Consider the following 17,798-nt stretch of genomic DNA (forward strand, 5'->3'; position numbering starts at 1 on the left):
GGTAATTGTTTACATTTACACTGTAGCAGAATTCAGGCTCCTCTCATCCTCCTAAATGTCTTGCTAAACATGATACAAAAATATCAGTGACCTTTCTAAACTGTTACCAAATAACTAATGGCTTTCTGTCTGTATTATTTTATTCATTTATTTTATTATTATTATTATTTTTGAGACGGCATCTTGCTCTGTCGCCCAGACTGGAGTGAAGTGGTGCAATCTTGGCTCACTACAACCTTAGCCTCCCAGGTTGAAGCAGTTCTCCCTGCCTTACCCTCCCAAGTAGTGGGATTACAGGTCCTCGCCACCAGGCCCGACTAATTTTTGTATTCTTAGTAGCGACAGGGTTTTGCCATGTTGGCCAGGCTGGTCTCTAACTCCTGACCTCAGGTGACCTGCCCACCTCAGCCTCCCAAAATCCTGGGATTACGAGCATGAGTCACTGCACCCAGCCTGTATTACTTTACATCATAATGAAAGAAATGAAAATAAAGAACCTGTTTTGCAGGCAGAGGCTAAAAACAAAAACTTTGAACAACTGGTAGAAATGGTTTAAGTTAATTTCTAAATTTGAGAAGATAGAAGGACTAACCTCCAACCTCCTCCTCTCAGGAGTATAGTAAACATGAGCGTAAAGTCAGAATCATCAAGATACCAAGTTCTTTAGGGACAGAATAGGTGCTGAAGGACCAGGCAGAGGGAAAGGTTTGCTTTGCCACTCCTTAAGGCACTGAGCCAGGATCTGAAATTTCAGAGTTCTCTAAGTGAGCTTTAAAAAGTGGAATCTTGTGGTTTTGCTTCAGAAGAGGGATGAATGTGTCTGCTTCTGGAAATGGACATTAGCAGGGCTTCCCATAAAACTCTGTTGACTTCTGCGGGTTTAGAATAGAGGTTGCACTGGTCAGCTCAGTTGCTGCCACACCTCATGGTCTGAGGAAGCTGGCCCTTCCACTCAGAGACAGTGCCTGAGAGGAGACTGCTGAAGCCTCAGTGCAGCAGTGTGTGAGCTTGTCTGCCTCCGCAAACTGTCATTTTATCCAGCATCTGTAGGTTTGCCTTGCCAGATACCACATCAAAGCCTAACCTCTACAGGTGGCTAATGGAACACAGCAAAAAAAAAAAATCACTAAGGGAGCTCATTAACTTTACGATGTAAGACCAAACTAAACAAGTAAAATATGTGGCTCCTACTGATGAGCCACAGGGATGAGACAGAAGAATGTAGTAAATTAAGAAGAAAATTATTAAGAACTTTCAGAAAATGTAATTAGAACATACTCAGAATTTTTCAGAGCTAAAAATTTCCTAAGAGAAAAATTCAACAGATGAACTGATAAGTAACCCCTTGTGAGAGCTGAATCTTTTGTTCCAGAAGATCAAATAGAAACAATTTCATGATGTAAGACACATAGAAATAAAATTATTTTTGAAAAGACAAGCAACCTGCAGGAACAAATTCAAGAGGTTTGCGAATGAGTGTTACGGAAAGAAAAAAAAAAGAAAGAAAACAAGACAGAACAAGTATTAGTTTAGGAAATAATAGAAGAAACTTCCCTAGTTTAGAAACACTTAAGGTTGTCAGATTGAAAAGGCTGAGACTTAGATACATTTGATTGCGGGTGGGGCTGTGTGGAAAAAGTTTAATGAAAAAACATACATATCTAGAGATAATGTACAGAAATAACTGAATTTCAGTCATGAGAAAAATCATTCAGAGAGAAAGAGAATCACAGTAACAATAGACTTCTCACCACTAACCCTAGAAACTTAAGGGAACATTAGAACAATATCTCATAGCCACGAAAAAGAATCTCTAACAATCCTGTACCTAGATAGGATGTCCTTTATCTCGGTTAACATAATGGTATGTTCAGTTAGTTTATTTTGTTTAATATGGGAATGCCTTGGTATTGGAGCTACAGTGAACAGGACAAGCAAGTGGACATGTAACTAATTCCTAGGTTAGTGAGAGATAGATGATAAACAAGTTTAGACAAGAAAATGAAACGTGATGACCATACCATCCATGTTAGGTATTTGCAATGCTTAGGGACAATTATTATCTGTATTAATATTCATATTAATACTAATACTAATAAAAACTTCCTACAGAAGACCATCCTATTGATAAATGGACAAATAAGGCAACTTGCAGAAGAAAGAAGTATGAAGCGCCAATAAAAATGAAAAGATAAGCATCACTAGCAAGGAAACAAATGAAAATTAAAATAAGACCATTTTTCACCAATCTAATGCAGGCACAAATAGGACTTCTAAGAACAATTAGAGTGATACTGGGAATTAATATAATTTTTTTGATAAATTTGACAATACTTATTGAAATGAATGTGCATATATGTACACTTTGACTTGGCAATCCTACCCAAAGGAAAGTACCCCACAAAATATATATGCACTAAAACATAAGGAGATGTGTATATATATACACATAAGGAGATATATATATATATATATATACACACACACACACACATAAGGAGATACATATATATATACAAATGTTTATTACAGCATCGTCTGTAGTTGCCAAAGGTCCATCAAGAAAAGAATAGCAAAGTAAATAAGAAATTTCCATACTTTGGAATGAATAAGAAATTTCCATACTTTGGAATGTCACACAAATACTAAAAATAGTAATATCTATGAATATGGAAAAACAGTCAGAAAACTCTAAGTGAAAAAAAATCAAATTGCATGGTAATGTGTAAATTAAGATTCCAATTTTGTGTGAAAATAATAAAAGTTCCAGTATATATTTATCAATTTAAAAATTTACTCATTTCTGAGTTAGAATCCAATGCAGACATTTAAAATCAAATTACAGAAGAATGTCAAGTTTATACATTTGTGATAAAATATCATAAAAGCAGATTATAAAACTGTGTGATAGCTTTATATGAAGAAAAAATTATATTTTAGATAACCCTCTACTTAAGAAACTAACAAATTTATCAACTGCTCATCAACCAGTTACATTAGCAGTCATTTACAGTATCATCAGTTTGGATTTAAAAACAGACAGACTTCAGTAGAAGTCTAATATGCTATAAAATATGAGTTTCTGCAAATGTCCCTGGAAAAGACATAAGGACTACATACAAATTAATAATGATTATCTGTGAATAGTGAAACTATTGGCAGTTTATTTTTGTTACTTTCTGTGTTTCTCGGGTTTTTTTCATTGAACATGGAGAAATTTGTCATTCATGACAAAAAACACTTAACAAAAATTCATTTATGATCCTATATGAATTTTAAAATTCATATAAGCTAAAATGTTAATTCATGTTTTAAATAACCCAAGTAAGGATGAATTAAGTCACTAGAAACAGGTCAGCATTTACTCAATATATTTAATACAAGCCAGATTACTATCACTAATATTATATTTATCTTAACATCTCCACAAAGTTCTAGAAATAAGACAGTGGTGAAAGGATAATAAAAACTTAGGACCCCAATTCACCACGCCAAAAGGGAAAAAATAAACTGAAAGCCCAGTCACATAAGAAACTGCCTTTCCTTTTGTTCCTAAGCTGATAACTACAGAAAAAAGGTTAGGTTAGCTACTCCACAAGTAACTACTTATGTTCCCCCTATCTTATGTAAAGTGTCTGTTTAATGATGCCAGATGAATACATAATTGACTATTCCCCTACTTGCTGTTTTCTCGTAGAACTTGTGGATTACCCTACCCTCCTTCTCTCCCCTACAGCCCACTTTTCTCCTTTAAATATTGACGCCCTCAAATTCATCTTTGGAGAAAGGCACAGATCACAGACTGTCACTGTGATTCTGTATTTTTTTCTTCCGAGCATATCCTTAACCTTGGCAAAATAAACTTCTAAATTGATTGAGACCTGTCTCAGATATTTTTTGGTTTACAACTATGCTAAAGTTTCGGTGCCACAAAAGAAATAGCACTCAAATATAAAATTTATTTTTTAATTCTCAGCAAGGCAATGTAGAAGGGTGCACCCTTACAGATGGAGCAATGGTGAGCCCACACTTGGACAAGGGAGGGGAAGGGGTTCTTATCCCTGACGCACGTGGCCCCTGCTGCTGTGTTGTTCCCCTGTTGGCTAGGGTTAGACCACACAGGCTAAACTAATTCCAGTTGGCTAATTTAAAGAGAATGACGGGGTGAGTGATTTGGCGGGAAAAATGGTTATGGCAGAGCAGGAAATCAGAATGAGTCAGTGTGGAGAATGAGCAGGTAATCGGAATGAGTCAGGATGGAATGAGTCAGGATGGAGTAGGTAATCGGAATGAGTCAGGGTGGAGCAGGTAATCGAAAAAGATTGCCTTATGAGGAAGTTAAGTTTAAAAGTAGAAGGCAAAGAAATTGAACATACTGACATATTGATTCTTTGAAGAGAAATTTAGATCTCATATCTAACAACTATAAGTAATAAATAAGTGAAATAAAAATTGGATTTTCAGTAGCCAAAAATATTACATTATTTTGTTACTTTTGAATGTACTTTATTTCTTCAACTTAAGGCAAGTATAATTTCTTCTGACTTCTTTGTTGTCTTAATATTAGAGTAATATAAAAGGTAGTCACTTAATAAATTAATGTGAAATTATTTCTGATATAAAAATAAAGCTATCAGACTGTTCCCTCTTTACCGTCTGTGAGAATTTTAGGGGGGAAAGCTGTGCATACAAAATGGCCTACAAATAAGATGCAGTAATCAGATGTAAAAACTAATGTACCAGTTGCTTGAACTTTCACTGAACCCTTCTTTGAAAGATGAGGAAGAGTTTTAATTATATACTGAATATAAAAATTATCCTATTCATAATTTGCATATAGCACATTTGCAGTCAGTGGTAATTTATTGATCTTGAAACCACCTTTGCAAAAATAACAATGAGAAAATTATGGTAGTAAAAGAAATCTAATCTAACTAACCCCCATCTTGCCTTTAACCTCCCAACTGCCCTTAGTCATTCCTGGGCCTGGGCCATGCTAACTTTAGGAGAAATTTATAGTTTAAATGATAATGGCCCTTCCCCAAAACTAAACCACCTTTGTAAAGCTAATGAAAGACGAGATCTTGCTGTGTTGCCCAGACTGGTCTCAATCTCTTGGGCTTAAGCGATATGCCCACCTCAGACTCCCAAAGTGCCGGGATGACAGGTGTGAGCCACTGCACCTGGCCTGGATAAGCGAACTTTCTAGGTAACCAAAGATTTATTGCATTCTGAAACTTTACTAATTGAATGATTCTTTTCCTCAAATATACTGTATAGTTTTCTATCCTTGTATGAAATATATTGAATATGAATTAACTATGTACTTGAAGGTTAAATTGTATAATTATAGCAGTAAATTTTGGGAGGTGTCTGTGTTCTAGACACTATTATAAGTGCTTTATGTGTATTAAAATTAATTTATTATTCATAACAGTCCTCTCAAGATGGATACTTTTATATTCCCATCATACAGTTGAGCAAACTAGGGTACAGAGAGATTGAGTAACCTGCTCAAGAATACATGGCTAATAATGAAATGTTAGTAATATTTTAAAAGCTTTATTTCTGCATCATTAATAGAGCCATAGCCTTCTCCTTATCAATTTGTATCTTAAAAAGAAATCTCACTGACACTTTTTTAATGGGGTGTGAAGAAAAAAATTGCTCTAGTGTTTTAAGTATCCTCATCTCTCTCAAAACCAACGACTGATCTGCTTTCTATCACTGCCAGTTACTTTGTATTTTCTGGTTTTATATAAATTAAGTCATACAATATATACTTATTTTTTCTAGTTTCTCAGCATATTTTGAGATTCATCCATTTTGTTGTGAATCAGTAATTCATTGTGAGTATTAGTTTATTTTACGGATTTCTCACAGTTGGTTTATCCATTCATCTGTTGATGGACAGTTTTGAGTTGTTTCCAGTTTGGGGCTATAACAAACAAAACTACATGAACATTGATGTACAGGTCTTTGTACGGATGCATATTTCCTTTTCTCTTGGGTAAATATCCATGACTGGAATAGCTACATTATAAGGTAGAAGTATATTTGACTTTTAAAGGAAATGCTAAACTTTTTTCTGAAGTAGTTACACCATTTTACATTCCTACCAGCAGTGTATGAGAGTTTCTGTTTTCCTCTATCTTTGCCAACATGTGATAGGGTATGCCTTTTTAATTTTAGCCATTCTGGTAGTGGTGTAGTGGTATCCCATTATAGTTTTAACTTGCATTTTTCTAATAACTAATGATGTTGAACATTTTTCTCATTTGTTTATTTGTTATTTGTGTGTCTTATTTGGTGAAATGTGTGTTCAAATCTTTTGCCCATTTTTTTAGATGGGTTCCTTGATTTCTTATTGTTGAGTAAGTTCATCTTTTACATCTTGATATCTGTTCCAGTATAATTAATTGAAAAGGTTATCCCTTCTACACAGCATATCTTCTGCACCTTTGTCAAAAATCAGTTGTCTATATATGTGTGGGTTTATTCCCATATTCTTTATTCTGTTCCATGATCTATTTGTATATATTTAACATCATTTTGATTACTCTAGATATATAATAATTTTTGAAATCACACAGTGTTAGATCTCCAACTTTGTTCATTTTCGAAGTTGCTTTTGCTATTGTAGGCCTTTGCATTTCCATATTAATTTTATGTTCATGTCATCAATTTATACAGAAATGTCTGCTGGGAGTTTGTTTGGGATTACATTCAATCTTTGGATCCATTTGGGGAGAGTTGCTATCTTAGCAATATAAACAAGATATATTTCTCCGTTTAAGTATTTTTACTTTCAGCAATGTTTTGTAGTTATCAGTGTACAGGTATTTCATCTCCTTTGCCGGATTTATCCCTAAGTATTTCACAACTTTAATGTTGCTGATTTTTTTTTCATTTTCTAATTGTTCTTATTAGTATATAAAAATGCAGTTGATTTTTCTGTATTCGTCTTGTGTCCAGCAGTCATACTAAACTCACTTATTATAGTCAATTCCATTGGGATTCCTATGGAAATGACCATATAAAAAACAGTTTTACTTTTTCTCCCCAATTTAAATACCTTTTCTTTCTCTTGTCTGAATTTACTGATTAGACAATGTTGAATATGATGAAGGCATTCAGTCTTTCACCATCAAGAATGATGTTCTAAATATTTCATAAATCTCTTTCATCAAGTTATCGAAGTTTCCCATTTCTTCCTAATTTACTGAGAATTTTTAATCAGGAATGGATGTTGAATTTTGTCTAATGCTTTTAGTGCAAAGTATTGAGACTGTCATGGTTTTCCTTTTTTAGTTTGTTAATAAGGTAAATTACATTTATTGAACTTCATTAAACCAACCCTGCATTCTTGGATAAACCCCATTTGATTGTGATGTATTTTTTTATAATGTTGAACTTAATTTGCTATAATTTTGTTTAGAATGTGTTAATGAGGGATCTTGGCCTGTAGTTATAATGTCTTTGTCTGGTTTTGTTGTGAGGGTAATGCTGGCCTCATAAAATGAGAGAGGAAGTGGTTCCTTCTCTTCGGTTTTCTGGAAGAGTTTGTATTGAACTGATATTATTTGTTTCTTAAAGAGTTGGTAGAATTTACCAGTGATGCTATCTCATCCTAGAGTTTTCTTTGTGGAAAGGATTTGAATTGGAATTATAATTTCTTTAACAGACATTGGCTATTCAGGGTACATATTTCTTTTCAGTGAATTTTGGTGGTTTGTGTTTATCAAGGAATTTGTCCATATCATCCAAGTTGTTAAAATTATTGTCATATTAATAATGTGACCTCATTATTCTTTTAATACCTCTAGAATTTGTAGTGATGTCACCTCTTTGATTTCTGTTAGTGGTTCTTTTTTGCCTGATTGGTATGACCAGAAGTGTGTCAATTTTAGTGATCTTCTAAAACAATAACAAAAGAACCCCAGATTTTTATTCATTGATTTAATTTTTCTGTTTTCTATTTGATTGATTACCATTCTGATCTCTGTTATTTGCATGCTCCCACATCCCCCACCACTTACTTTGGATGTCATTTGCTCTAGTTTAATTTGTTTCTAGTTTAAGCTTGTCATTGATTTGAGATTTTCCTTTTGTTCTAATATAAGTATTTTAAGGCTGTAAATTTCCTCTTTAGTATTGCTTTAGCAGCATCCCACAAATTTTGGTATGATATGTTTTTTAAATTTCCTTTTTTCTCCTTTGATTCATGGGTTATTTAGAAGTATGCAGTTTAGCTTCAAAATATTTGTGGGCTTCCCATAATTTTTTTTATGTGTTTCTAGTTTTGTTCTATTGGGATCAGGAAACATATATTATACACATTTTATTTTTATACATGCTATAAACCCCAGCATATACTGCTATTATTCTTGTTTTAAAGCCTGTTATCTTTTAAAGAAATTTAAGTGAAGCAAATTAAATTTGAATTTAATTATTTTTTTCTGACTCCTACCTCTGTCATTTGGGAACTCTGTTTATATGTATATTGGGCTACATTAAATTGTCCCTCAGTTCACTGATTCTGTTTCTGTTTTATTTTGTGGGTTTTTGTGTGTGTGTTTCATTACGGATAATTTTTGTTGCTGTGCTTTTATGATCAATGTCTAACCTGTCATTCATCCAGCCAATGTCTTTTTCATCTCAGATATTTTATTATTTCTGTTTCTAGAGTTTTGTTTGGGTTTTCTATATTGTCTAACCTTTGGAACATATGGAATATAGTTCATATACGGAACATACGAAATATAGCAGAAAGTTTTAATGTCCTTTTGTGCTAATTTTAACATCTGATTGAGTTATGCATTGTTTTGATTGGTTGATTTTTCATTATGTCTCATGTTTGTCTTACTCTTCGTCTTCTTCTCAACTCTGGAAGTCTGCCAGACTTTGTCTTAGTGCCCCTTCTAAGTGCGCTGACCCAGAAATTCTCACAAGGCAGTAAGCTGGGTAAGAGTAGTAGGGTTCACTTCAGTTGTTTCTTATCTCTCAAGGATGACTGGCCTTCATTGCTTGATGCCAAAGTTTTGAAAACTATTTCATATATTTTGTCTGTTTTTGTTGTTGTTGTTGTTCTTGTTTCAGATGGGATTATAAATCAGCTTCAGCTTATTCCTTCTTAGTTGGTAGAAGTCTGGCCTTTTTAAAAAACAAATTAGTACTCTGGTATAAAATAGTGTGTGGTTGTATTAGGAATAATTTTGATGAGTATTCATGTCAAAAGATCCTCATCGCGTATATTTGAGAGTGATTTATAGCTTTCATCATTTCCATTTAAATATATTCATATCTATGTATGTATAAAGTCCAGAAGATTATACCAAAAATGTTTATTAGCTTGGGGGTGGTATGATACGGGGTCACTGATTTTAGGTATTTTTAAATTGAAAACAGAAAATATCATTTACAGGCCAGCATGAAGAATTTAAAGTGCTAGCCTCTTATTTCAGAGTTATTTGAAGCCTCACATGACAATATGTTGGGATAAAAGATACATCTTTAAATCATCAAATTCTTATCTCTTAAATTAATATGGTAATCTTCCTGATGCATCATTCAGGTTATTGGAGCCAGATGCATATGTCTGTCCTTTCTTTCATAGTTTAAAAAGTATATCCTAAGGGAGAAATGCATTATGGTTTGAATTCTGGAGTATCTGGTGAATGCATATGTGACAGAATAATTGGATAATTATAGAGAAAGGTGTTGGAATTGCTGCTTCCAGGTAAAGCATTAATTAAACATACTGCTTCATTTGCCTCATGACAGTAGGATTTAAGTTCTTACTGTTTACAGGGAATTATAATTTATGGTACATGCCATACATCAATCACAATTTTTAAAATATATTTAATTTTGGGAAAGAGGGCAAAACTTGGCAAGTGCCCAAAACACAGCAAAACACAAACATGCAATAATAATAACATCAACTATCACTACCTCCGGATTTCAGATTCTTCTTTCTAAAATGTAGAATTAGCTGAGGTAGTTTGTATGGTTTTTCAAACCTACCATTATTAGATTTACAGGAGAAAAATTATACATTAAAATTTAATATCCATACCTGACTGAATTTCTGATGCATTTGTTAATGTCCTTTTAAATTCTTGTTTCTGGTTATTTCATTCTAAGTATATTTGTAGAGACAAATCTATTTTATCCTCTATTTAAGTAGTGATGTTTTTTTATTTTTTTCCTTTATCCATATGTATCTATGATAACCTTTATCCCTGTAGATCTATGACCCTAATTCATGGATATACAAAAGAAAGGGATAAGAAGACTTGTCATTTAAATTGCCTACAGAAATTGTTTGACCCTTGTGATTAAAACTACAAAATCTAGTAGTGTGCCTTAGAGAAAGAAAAAAAAAACATATATATAGATAGATAGATAGATAGATTTAAAATATGATAACAGGTAAAAGAACTCCAAATTACTTAGAAACATTCGTTTTGGTGTATTTGTGTGTGTGTGTGTACATGTTTAAAGAAGGTATTAGGATTGTTGCCTACAGATTAAGCAATAGTTATATGCTTTATTTGCATTATTTTGGGGATGCGAAGAGAAGGCCCACTGTAACACTGCATAATGACAGATTTAGTATAACAACATTAAGATGCTACATTTTGGCCAGGTGCAATGGCTCATGGCTATAATCCTAGTACTTTAGGAGGCTGAATTAGGAAGATTGCTTGAGCCCAGTAGTTCAAGACCAACCTGAACAACATAGCAAGACCTCATCTCTAAAAATAATTTAAAAAATGAGCCAAGCTTGGTGGTGCACGTCTATAGCCCCAGCTACGCAGAAGGCTGAGGCAGCAGCATCACTTGAGTCCAAAAGGTTGAGACTGCAGTGAGCCAAAATTGTACCACTTCACTTCAGCCTGGGCAGTATAGACCCTGTCTCTGAAAAACAACAACAACAAAAATAAAGCTACTTTTAAAGGATAATCCATTTACTATCAAACGCTTTTTAAATTGTTCAAAGGCTGGACTGTTTATAAAATATCAATAATAAATGTCTTAGGGATCTGGAAGTATATAGCATTTACTATTCCTACAAAGCCTTAGATATTTAGTAAAGAGGATTGATATATAGAATACCAAAATAGTAAATTGAGCCATTGTCATTTCAGCTAGTGCACTGTGTTTATAAAATTTCTAAATGCTGGTGCAAAATGGTGCATATTCTCCCTGACATTGTAGTCGTCTAAGCACTTGTTAAGATGCTGAGTATATTATTAACATTTGATACTCTGAAATGTTGAACTTTTGGCCCTGAGTAACTAATATTTCAGACAGCATTTTTAGGTTAATGTTATCCATCTTAAGCACTAGATCATATTATTTTACTTTTCTAGCTCATATAAGATAATAGTAAAGTGTAAACATTTTGAAGAGTCATTAACGTGTTTAGGGGCAGTATGTGTGAAACTTTTGTTATGATTTGATTTGAAGCCATTTTCCTTTTGCTTCCATATTCTCCATATTGCAAGAACATAAAATTGCACATAAAGAATTAGAAAGATGATCTTATCTGAAGAATTTTCACCCTTTTTGTTTTATATCTTAACAGTGTTGAAACTCTAGTTTCAAATACATTATAAAATAGTAAAGTTAATAGTCAAAAAGAAAGCAAACCACCTGGCTTTGCTGAAGAAACTAAAGTATTTTCTTGGTCATTCCTTTGAAAAATAGGAAGCCAGAATTAGAAAAATTTGAAACCTTGGATAATTTCTTTGGTTTTCTTTGGTTCTACTTGGAGTACATGCCCACCTCCCTCTAAAATGATAGGAATTCAGTATTACTGTAAAGTAGTTTGGGCAAAACGCTGCCACTTCACTCTGTTATGCCTAAAAATGTTTGGCTAGAAACAGCTAAATATAATATTTTATACTTACAGGAATGTAAAAGGGTTGTTTGAACTTCACAAATGTATGTCATGACACAGATGTGTGTCATGAGCATGTAACAGTACTGTTTTTAATACAATTTTTTTTTTTTTTTTTTTTGAGACGAAGTCTTGCTCTGTGGCCCAGGCTGGAGTGCAGTGGTGCGATCTCAGCTCGCTGCAAGCACTGCCTCCCGGGTTCACGGCATTTTCCAGCCTCAGCCTCCGGAGTAGCTGGGACTACAGGCGCCAGCCACCACGCCCGGCCAATTTTTTTTGTATTGTTTTAGTAGAGACGGGGTTTCACCATGTTCGCCGCGATGGTCTCAATCTCCTGACCTCGTGAGCCGCCCTCCTCGGCCTCCCAAAGTGCTAGGATTACAGGCGTGAGCCACTGCGCCCGGCCTACAATTTGTTTTTCAAAAATATTTTGTTAACTTAGAAAAATGAACTAGCTGATATTCAAATTTTGGAAGTTAAAGGTTTGCTCTGTTTTATGTCTGTATCTTGGGCTATATTTTGTAGTAAATCAGAGACCAAAAGATTGATTTTGAAATATATAAATATGCTGTTCTGAAGTTAATACTGTGTAAACTTTGAGTAAGCATTTTGTCTTAAAGGTGTAATAAAGCCATAAAGCAGCATTATTGCTTTATAAACTTAGAATAATAATTTGCCATATTAGTGCAGAGTTCAAAAAGTACTATATATTTTGCAAAATAATGACTTACTCATTATTGAATAATACAGTTATTTGAGAGTATTCGTGTCTAGAATATTTTATGAAGTACTGATTTCACTGACATATTTTGAAATATTTTCAAATCTGTAAAAACCCTTTTTTTCAACATGGGTTATATTAAACAAGTGACTTTTATTTGCATAATTAGGCTATAATTCTCCAGGGGAAGGTACTGGAGAGTAAAATTTTTTTCAAAGTAAGAATTTATAAAATTAAAATTCACGGTTACAGTTATAGCCTTACTCTTTAATTCATGATTAATAAAATTTCTCTTTCAGACAGCAAATGGATACATCTTGTTTTTTCATATTACATCTACAAGAGGGGACAAGTACCTTTATGAACCAGTGTATCCCAAGTAAGTTTGTTGCCTTTCATTCTTTTAATATGTGATTCACAGGCTTTATGTTCAGAAAAACATTACAGTTTTGAGTTGTCTGTAGTGATTAGAATAAAACTAAGCCAGCATTTTCCAAATAGTGTTTCAAAAATTACCAGGTCTTTGAACTATCATGTCTTGAATAAAGAATTCTTTAAGTCTGGGAATCTTGGTGATAAACTATATCAAGACTATTTTCTTGGGCATTCAGAATTACTGTTAATATACTCCAGGTCTAGCATTTCTCAGTCCTTATTAGGGAAGAGCTATGAGATGGTGAGAGGAAGAGTTGAAATGTTGGTAAGTTACAAGTACTTTCGCGTGTGCTTTTGTATATGCATAGAAAAAAAGAACCCCAGAGAGTTATTACCTCTTGATTTAAATTTGGGAAAAACATGGACTTTTGCCCTTTACACTGTGTAGTTATGTATGTTTTAAATTTTTTTCTTTATAGCAGGCCTTAATTGTTGAGATAAAAGAACATACAATTGTAAAGCATTCCATCTTTTTAAAAAAAAAAACAAGCCATAAAGCCAGATAAAAATATAAGAGCATTTATCACATTTCTAGATGGTGGGAGACATCCAAAGTTTCATAGGTATGTAAGAAATTAAAGAGAAAGACAGATTTTATTGTGTGAAAAGTTTAAATTTTTGAATATTAACAAAAAAAAAGAAAAAAACATTAATAGCAAATAACTTGGGAAAAATATTTGTAGTTAATAGGGCCAAGTCTTACACTTTTATATAAAATAGATATATAAATTGCCAGTAAGCACACAGAGATTCCAGTAGATAAATAGGGAAAAGTAGTCTCATAAAAGGAAATACTGTAACTAACAAACTCAAGAGAAAGTATTTAGACCCAGTAGTAACCCAAATAAAATAAACATTAATTATAACCATTTTTTCAACCCACACATTTTAATATATTAAAATAGTTTTTAAAAATTGTTACTGCTATCTGGGGTATAATAAAAGTTGTATTGCACACTTCTGATACACCAAGGTGTGATAATAGGGAGTTGATTAACAAGTTAACTGTGGTACGTCCTTCTCTTACGGTGATATGTAGTCATTATGTCTCAGAAAAATTTATAAACTTAAGAACCTGACCATATTATAATGCCAAGTGGAGAAACAAGTCATGCAAAATTATATATGTAATATGACCACAACTATATAAAACAAAACAACGAAAGTCATCTAAAGACAAAATCTAGAGCAATACAAATATTTATAGTAATTGCTCCTGAATGTAGAACTGTAGTGATTCTTCTGCTTTTCAACTCTTCAATTTTCAACTAGTTAGATTTTCTTGATGGTATAGCCACTTGTTTTTGTAACAAATATAGTGCTAACTGAGGTATTCGGTTTTGGAAATCTTTAAAGTACAGACATTTTTTTGATGATGGGATTCAATTTAATTTGGTTATTTTTCAATAAAAATAGTGCAAAGAGTTTTGACACATGAATATAGTGCAAAATGATAGGAACATCGTGATGTAGTTAGACATTTTAAATTCAGTTTTATGGATAAAACAAAATAAATGAATTTTTTTCATTCTAAGTGATAATTTTGTGATTCTTTTGAAGAACTGTTATAATCAATGACTAAAATTAGATTTACTTGTGCATTTTGAACTATTATATTTGTTTTATTGCTTAATTTAGACATGTTCCTATAAATAAAAAGCAATAATCAGAAACAACAATTTAACTTCATTAATTTATGTTCCTGTGGGCATGGTAGAGAAATAACTTCTCTTGAAACAGTGAAAATTCTATTTTCTTTATTTCAGTTCACTAATAGAATTACATGTTTATAGTGTTTTTGGAATGGTATTTTGAGACCCACTTTTTGTGTTCCAGAAAAGTTTTAAGAATCAGTTTGTTTCTTTTCTGATTCTGAAACTGCAAGAGACACCAATTAACTAAGTAGTCCTGACAATGCATGAACTTTGCTGTGTTTGACTCTGTGTGTTAAGGCAGAGAACTAAATAAAAAACATACTCTCTTTCTTAATTTGGGCATTCTTTTCCTAAATTGAAGGTTTTAGGTTTCAGTGACTGGCCTCAATAAAATGTGCCTTGCTTTAGAGCAGCTTGAATGATGGTTAAAGATACAGGCTTTGGTGTCAGATAGACCTGGAATTAAATGTTTGCTGTGCCACTTTTCAGCTATATGATTTCTTTCAAGTTATTTAATACCACCAAAATCTTTCCTCATCTGTAGAGTAGGATAACAGTAGTAATCATCTCATAAGATTAAATGAGATCATTCATATTTAATGCTTAAGTAAGCACCTAGCTTATGGGATAATTAATAAAGGACAACTGTTTTTAATCAGTAATTTTTTTAACCAAGTGTTTACTCCATTTCTAAGCTTTTGAGTAATTTTTTAAATATATATATGTTTCTACTTGATATTTTACTTCTTTGCCAGAGTCTCAATTCTAGGAACTGCTACCTAAAATCTCTTATATGAAAATAGTTCTGCAGATTGAAGTCAGCCTGTTGTGTATTTGTGTGCTAGACTATTCTAGTTATGTTACTTTAGTAAGTTTCTTGGTTTTTCTGCAGAACTCATTTGTACAATGGGAATAAAAATAACTTCTTTAATTGTTAAGAGGATTATGTGAATTCATATTCTTAAAACCTGAAAAATAGTGGTTATATAAGGTTTTGAGAAAAGTAAAGTTTGGTTTTGACAGTGGTATCTTCATTGTCATCTGTGCCATTATAAACCCTTGTGTAGTTTGGGATACTGTTCTAAGCACTTTTTAGTACTTATTTAATCTCTGTGGCAACCCTGTGAGGTAGTTAGGTATAACTATTATACAATTGCTGCATAGAGAGGCAAAGTAACTCACCCATAGTCACACGCTAATTAAGTTGCACAGCCAGGATTCAGACATAAGTGTTGCAGCTCTAAAGTCTGTGCTATTAATTAGTAATATACTGTCTCAACACTGTTTATGCTCCATCCAGCTACTACTTTGGGATTTATCTAGGAGTAGAGAATGGAAAAAAAAAAAGGAGAAATGATCTGGAGTGGTTTCTAATAGTCCTGAAGAATAGAGGCAGTGTAATTACTGAGGTCAGTGGTTAATTGTCCTCTTCTCACTTACTGACAGAAATTCTGTTGTCTCTTGTTTCTCTTCTCTAAATCTTATGAATTTGTCACATGAGTTTTTCTAGAGTATCTTAACTTCCCTGTATTATGTGACAGCATCTTAGCCTCAGACTGCATATCCTTTTCCACAATGCTCCATCTGAGAACACAGGTCAGATGCCTCATGATCTTTCCTAGTTTCCACCTCGTGTTGTTTCTAGCATCCTTCCTATAGATGTTGGGAGTCAGTCTTCAACAATGGTGGCAGTCTTAAGTGACTCTGTACCTCAAAGATCATTTATTCTTTGATGAATGAATTTTCCATTTTAGAAATCTTAGATTCCATTGTATATTACAGTATCTCTTCATATTAGTTAAACACACCAGTGGGCCAGACTAGTTGAAGGTTGTCTGGACATTTTATTTTATGGCTTGGAAATTTTAGTGAAATTAATGAAGGAAACTTCCAGGGATAATTAAGAAATAATTTGTGTTTAGCTTTAAAATGTGTTCATATGCTTATGTTTAAATAGAAGTTTAGTAGATCTTTAAATTGCACATCATATTTAATTTCAGCATAATGAAAATAATTTAAACAAATATGTCATCATAATGTATACTCTGTTGAGAGCAGAGATTTTTCCCCCCTTCTTCCTGTCTTTTCACTGCTACTACTACCCTCTTTTTTGTTAGAGACTAGCATTATTGAGGCTGTTTCTTAAAAAAAAAAAAAAGTTTCTGTACTAAAATTCAGTACATTTAATTATTATATGGTAAAGATACTGATCTTTTTCACTGAAGAAAAAAAAGTCACTCCAAAATATAATCAAATCTCCTTCTCCTCTTCCCCCTCCACCCTCCCAACATAATTTCATCAGATGGTGATACTTCTAATGCCAGCTCATTACTAATGAATTACTGCCAGCTGGAAAGGAAGAAGAACAAAGCTACTTGAGGTTAGCAATTTTTAACTTCAACACAACTTGCCCCTTCTAAAATCCAGCTTCTTTGCAGAAGAAACCTACAGTAAGGGACAGAAGCATCTAAATCATACCAAATTTAGAGGCGACAAGAGTTCTGAATTAGTTAGACTCATGAAAGTTTCCCTCAACACATGTTTATTTCTTTTTGTTAATATGTTCTGAGTGTTCGTTTTCTAGAGAGGAACTTTAGCCACTTTTTCCCTGTATTTCTAATAATGAACCTTGTTCTACATTCAGTTTATAAACTTGACGAAGTATGTTAGTGATCTTAATGTTTTTTGTTCTGCTTGAGCCTCTGAAAACATCCCATGTATAGTTTGATTTCAGTGTGTTTTTATTCTGTAAATGTGCATGGGTGACCTTTCACTATTGAACTTTGCATATTACATGCATCCATTACTTCATATTACAGTTGCATGAGCACTTATTAACAGGATTGGTAACAGAGTTATTACGTAAGTTCTGGATAGTGAAAACTACTCCCTTATTGGCCACACTTCCAAGGATGGCACCTGAGTCCAAAGAATGATAGGACTGGTAAAAAATCTGCCCAATTCAGGGAGCCCTGCATGTTGTTTCTGTCAGACTGGAGGCTGTCTCAATGTGTGATAATGTAAATGATAAGCAGTTTTTGTTTTTTGGTGTTTTTTGTTTTAGTTTGGTTCTTTAAAG

At 33.2% G+C, this 17,798-nt stretch overlaps 1 protein-coding gene across 4 annotated transcripts in view; it reads left to right on the top strand.

The window, feature by feature from the left end:
* Nucleotides 1-17,798, top strand: part of RIC1 (RIC1 homolog, RAB6A GEF complex partner 1) — a 149,234-nt gene that overhangs the window by 49,535 nt on the left and 81,901 nt on the right. For 2 of the 4 annotated variants that reach the window (XM_010365092.2, XM_010365093.2), the window contains exon 3: nucleotides 12,929-13,008. The exons of 1 other annotated variant lie outside the window; for it this stretch is intronic. In XM_010365092.2, coding sequence (XP_010363394.1) covers nucleotides 12,929-13,008 — 80 coding nt within the window. Of the gene's footprint in view, nucleotides 1-12,928; nucleotides 13,009-17,021; nucleotides 17,100-17,798 lie in introns of those variants that run through there. One more of the 4 variants, XM_030919988.1, reaches the window with a different exon arrangement.

Source organism: Rhinopithecus roxellana, chromosome 16 (assembly GCF_007565055.1).
Source record: "Rhinopithecus roxellana isolate Shanxi Qingling chromosome 16, ASM756505v1, whole genome shotgun sequence".
NCBI lineage: Eukaryota > Metazoa > Chordata > Mammalia > Primates > Cercopithecidae > Rhinopithecus > Rhinopithecus roxellana.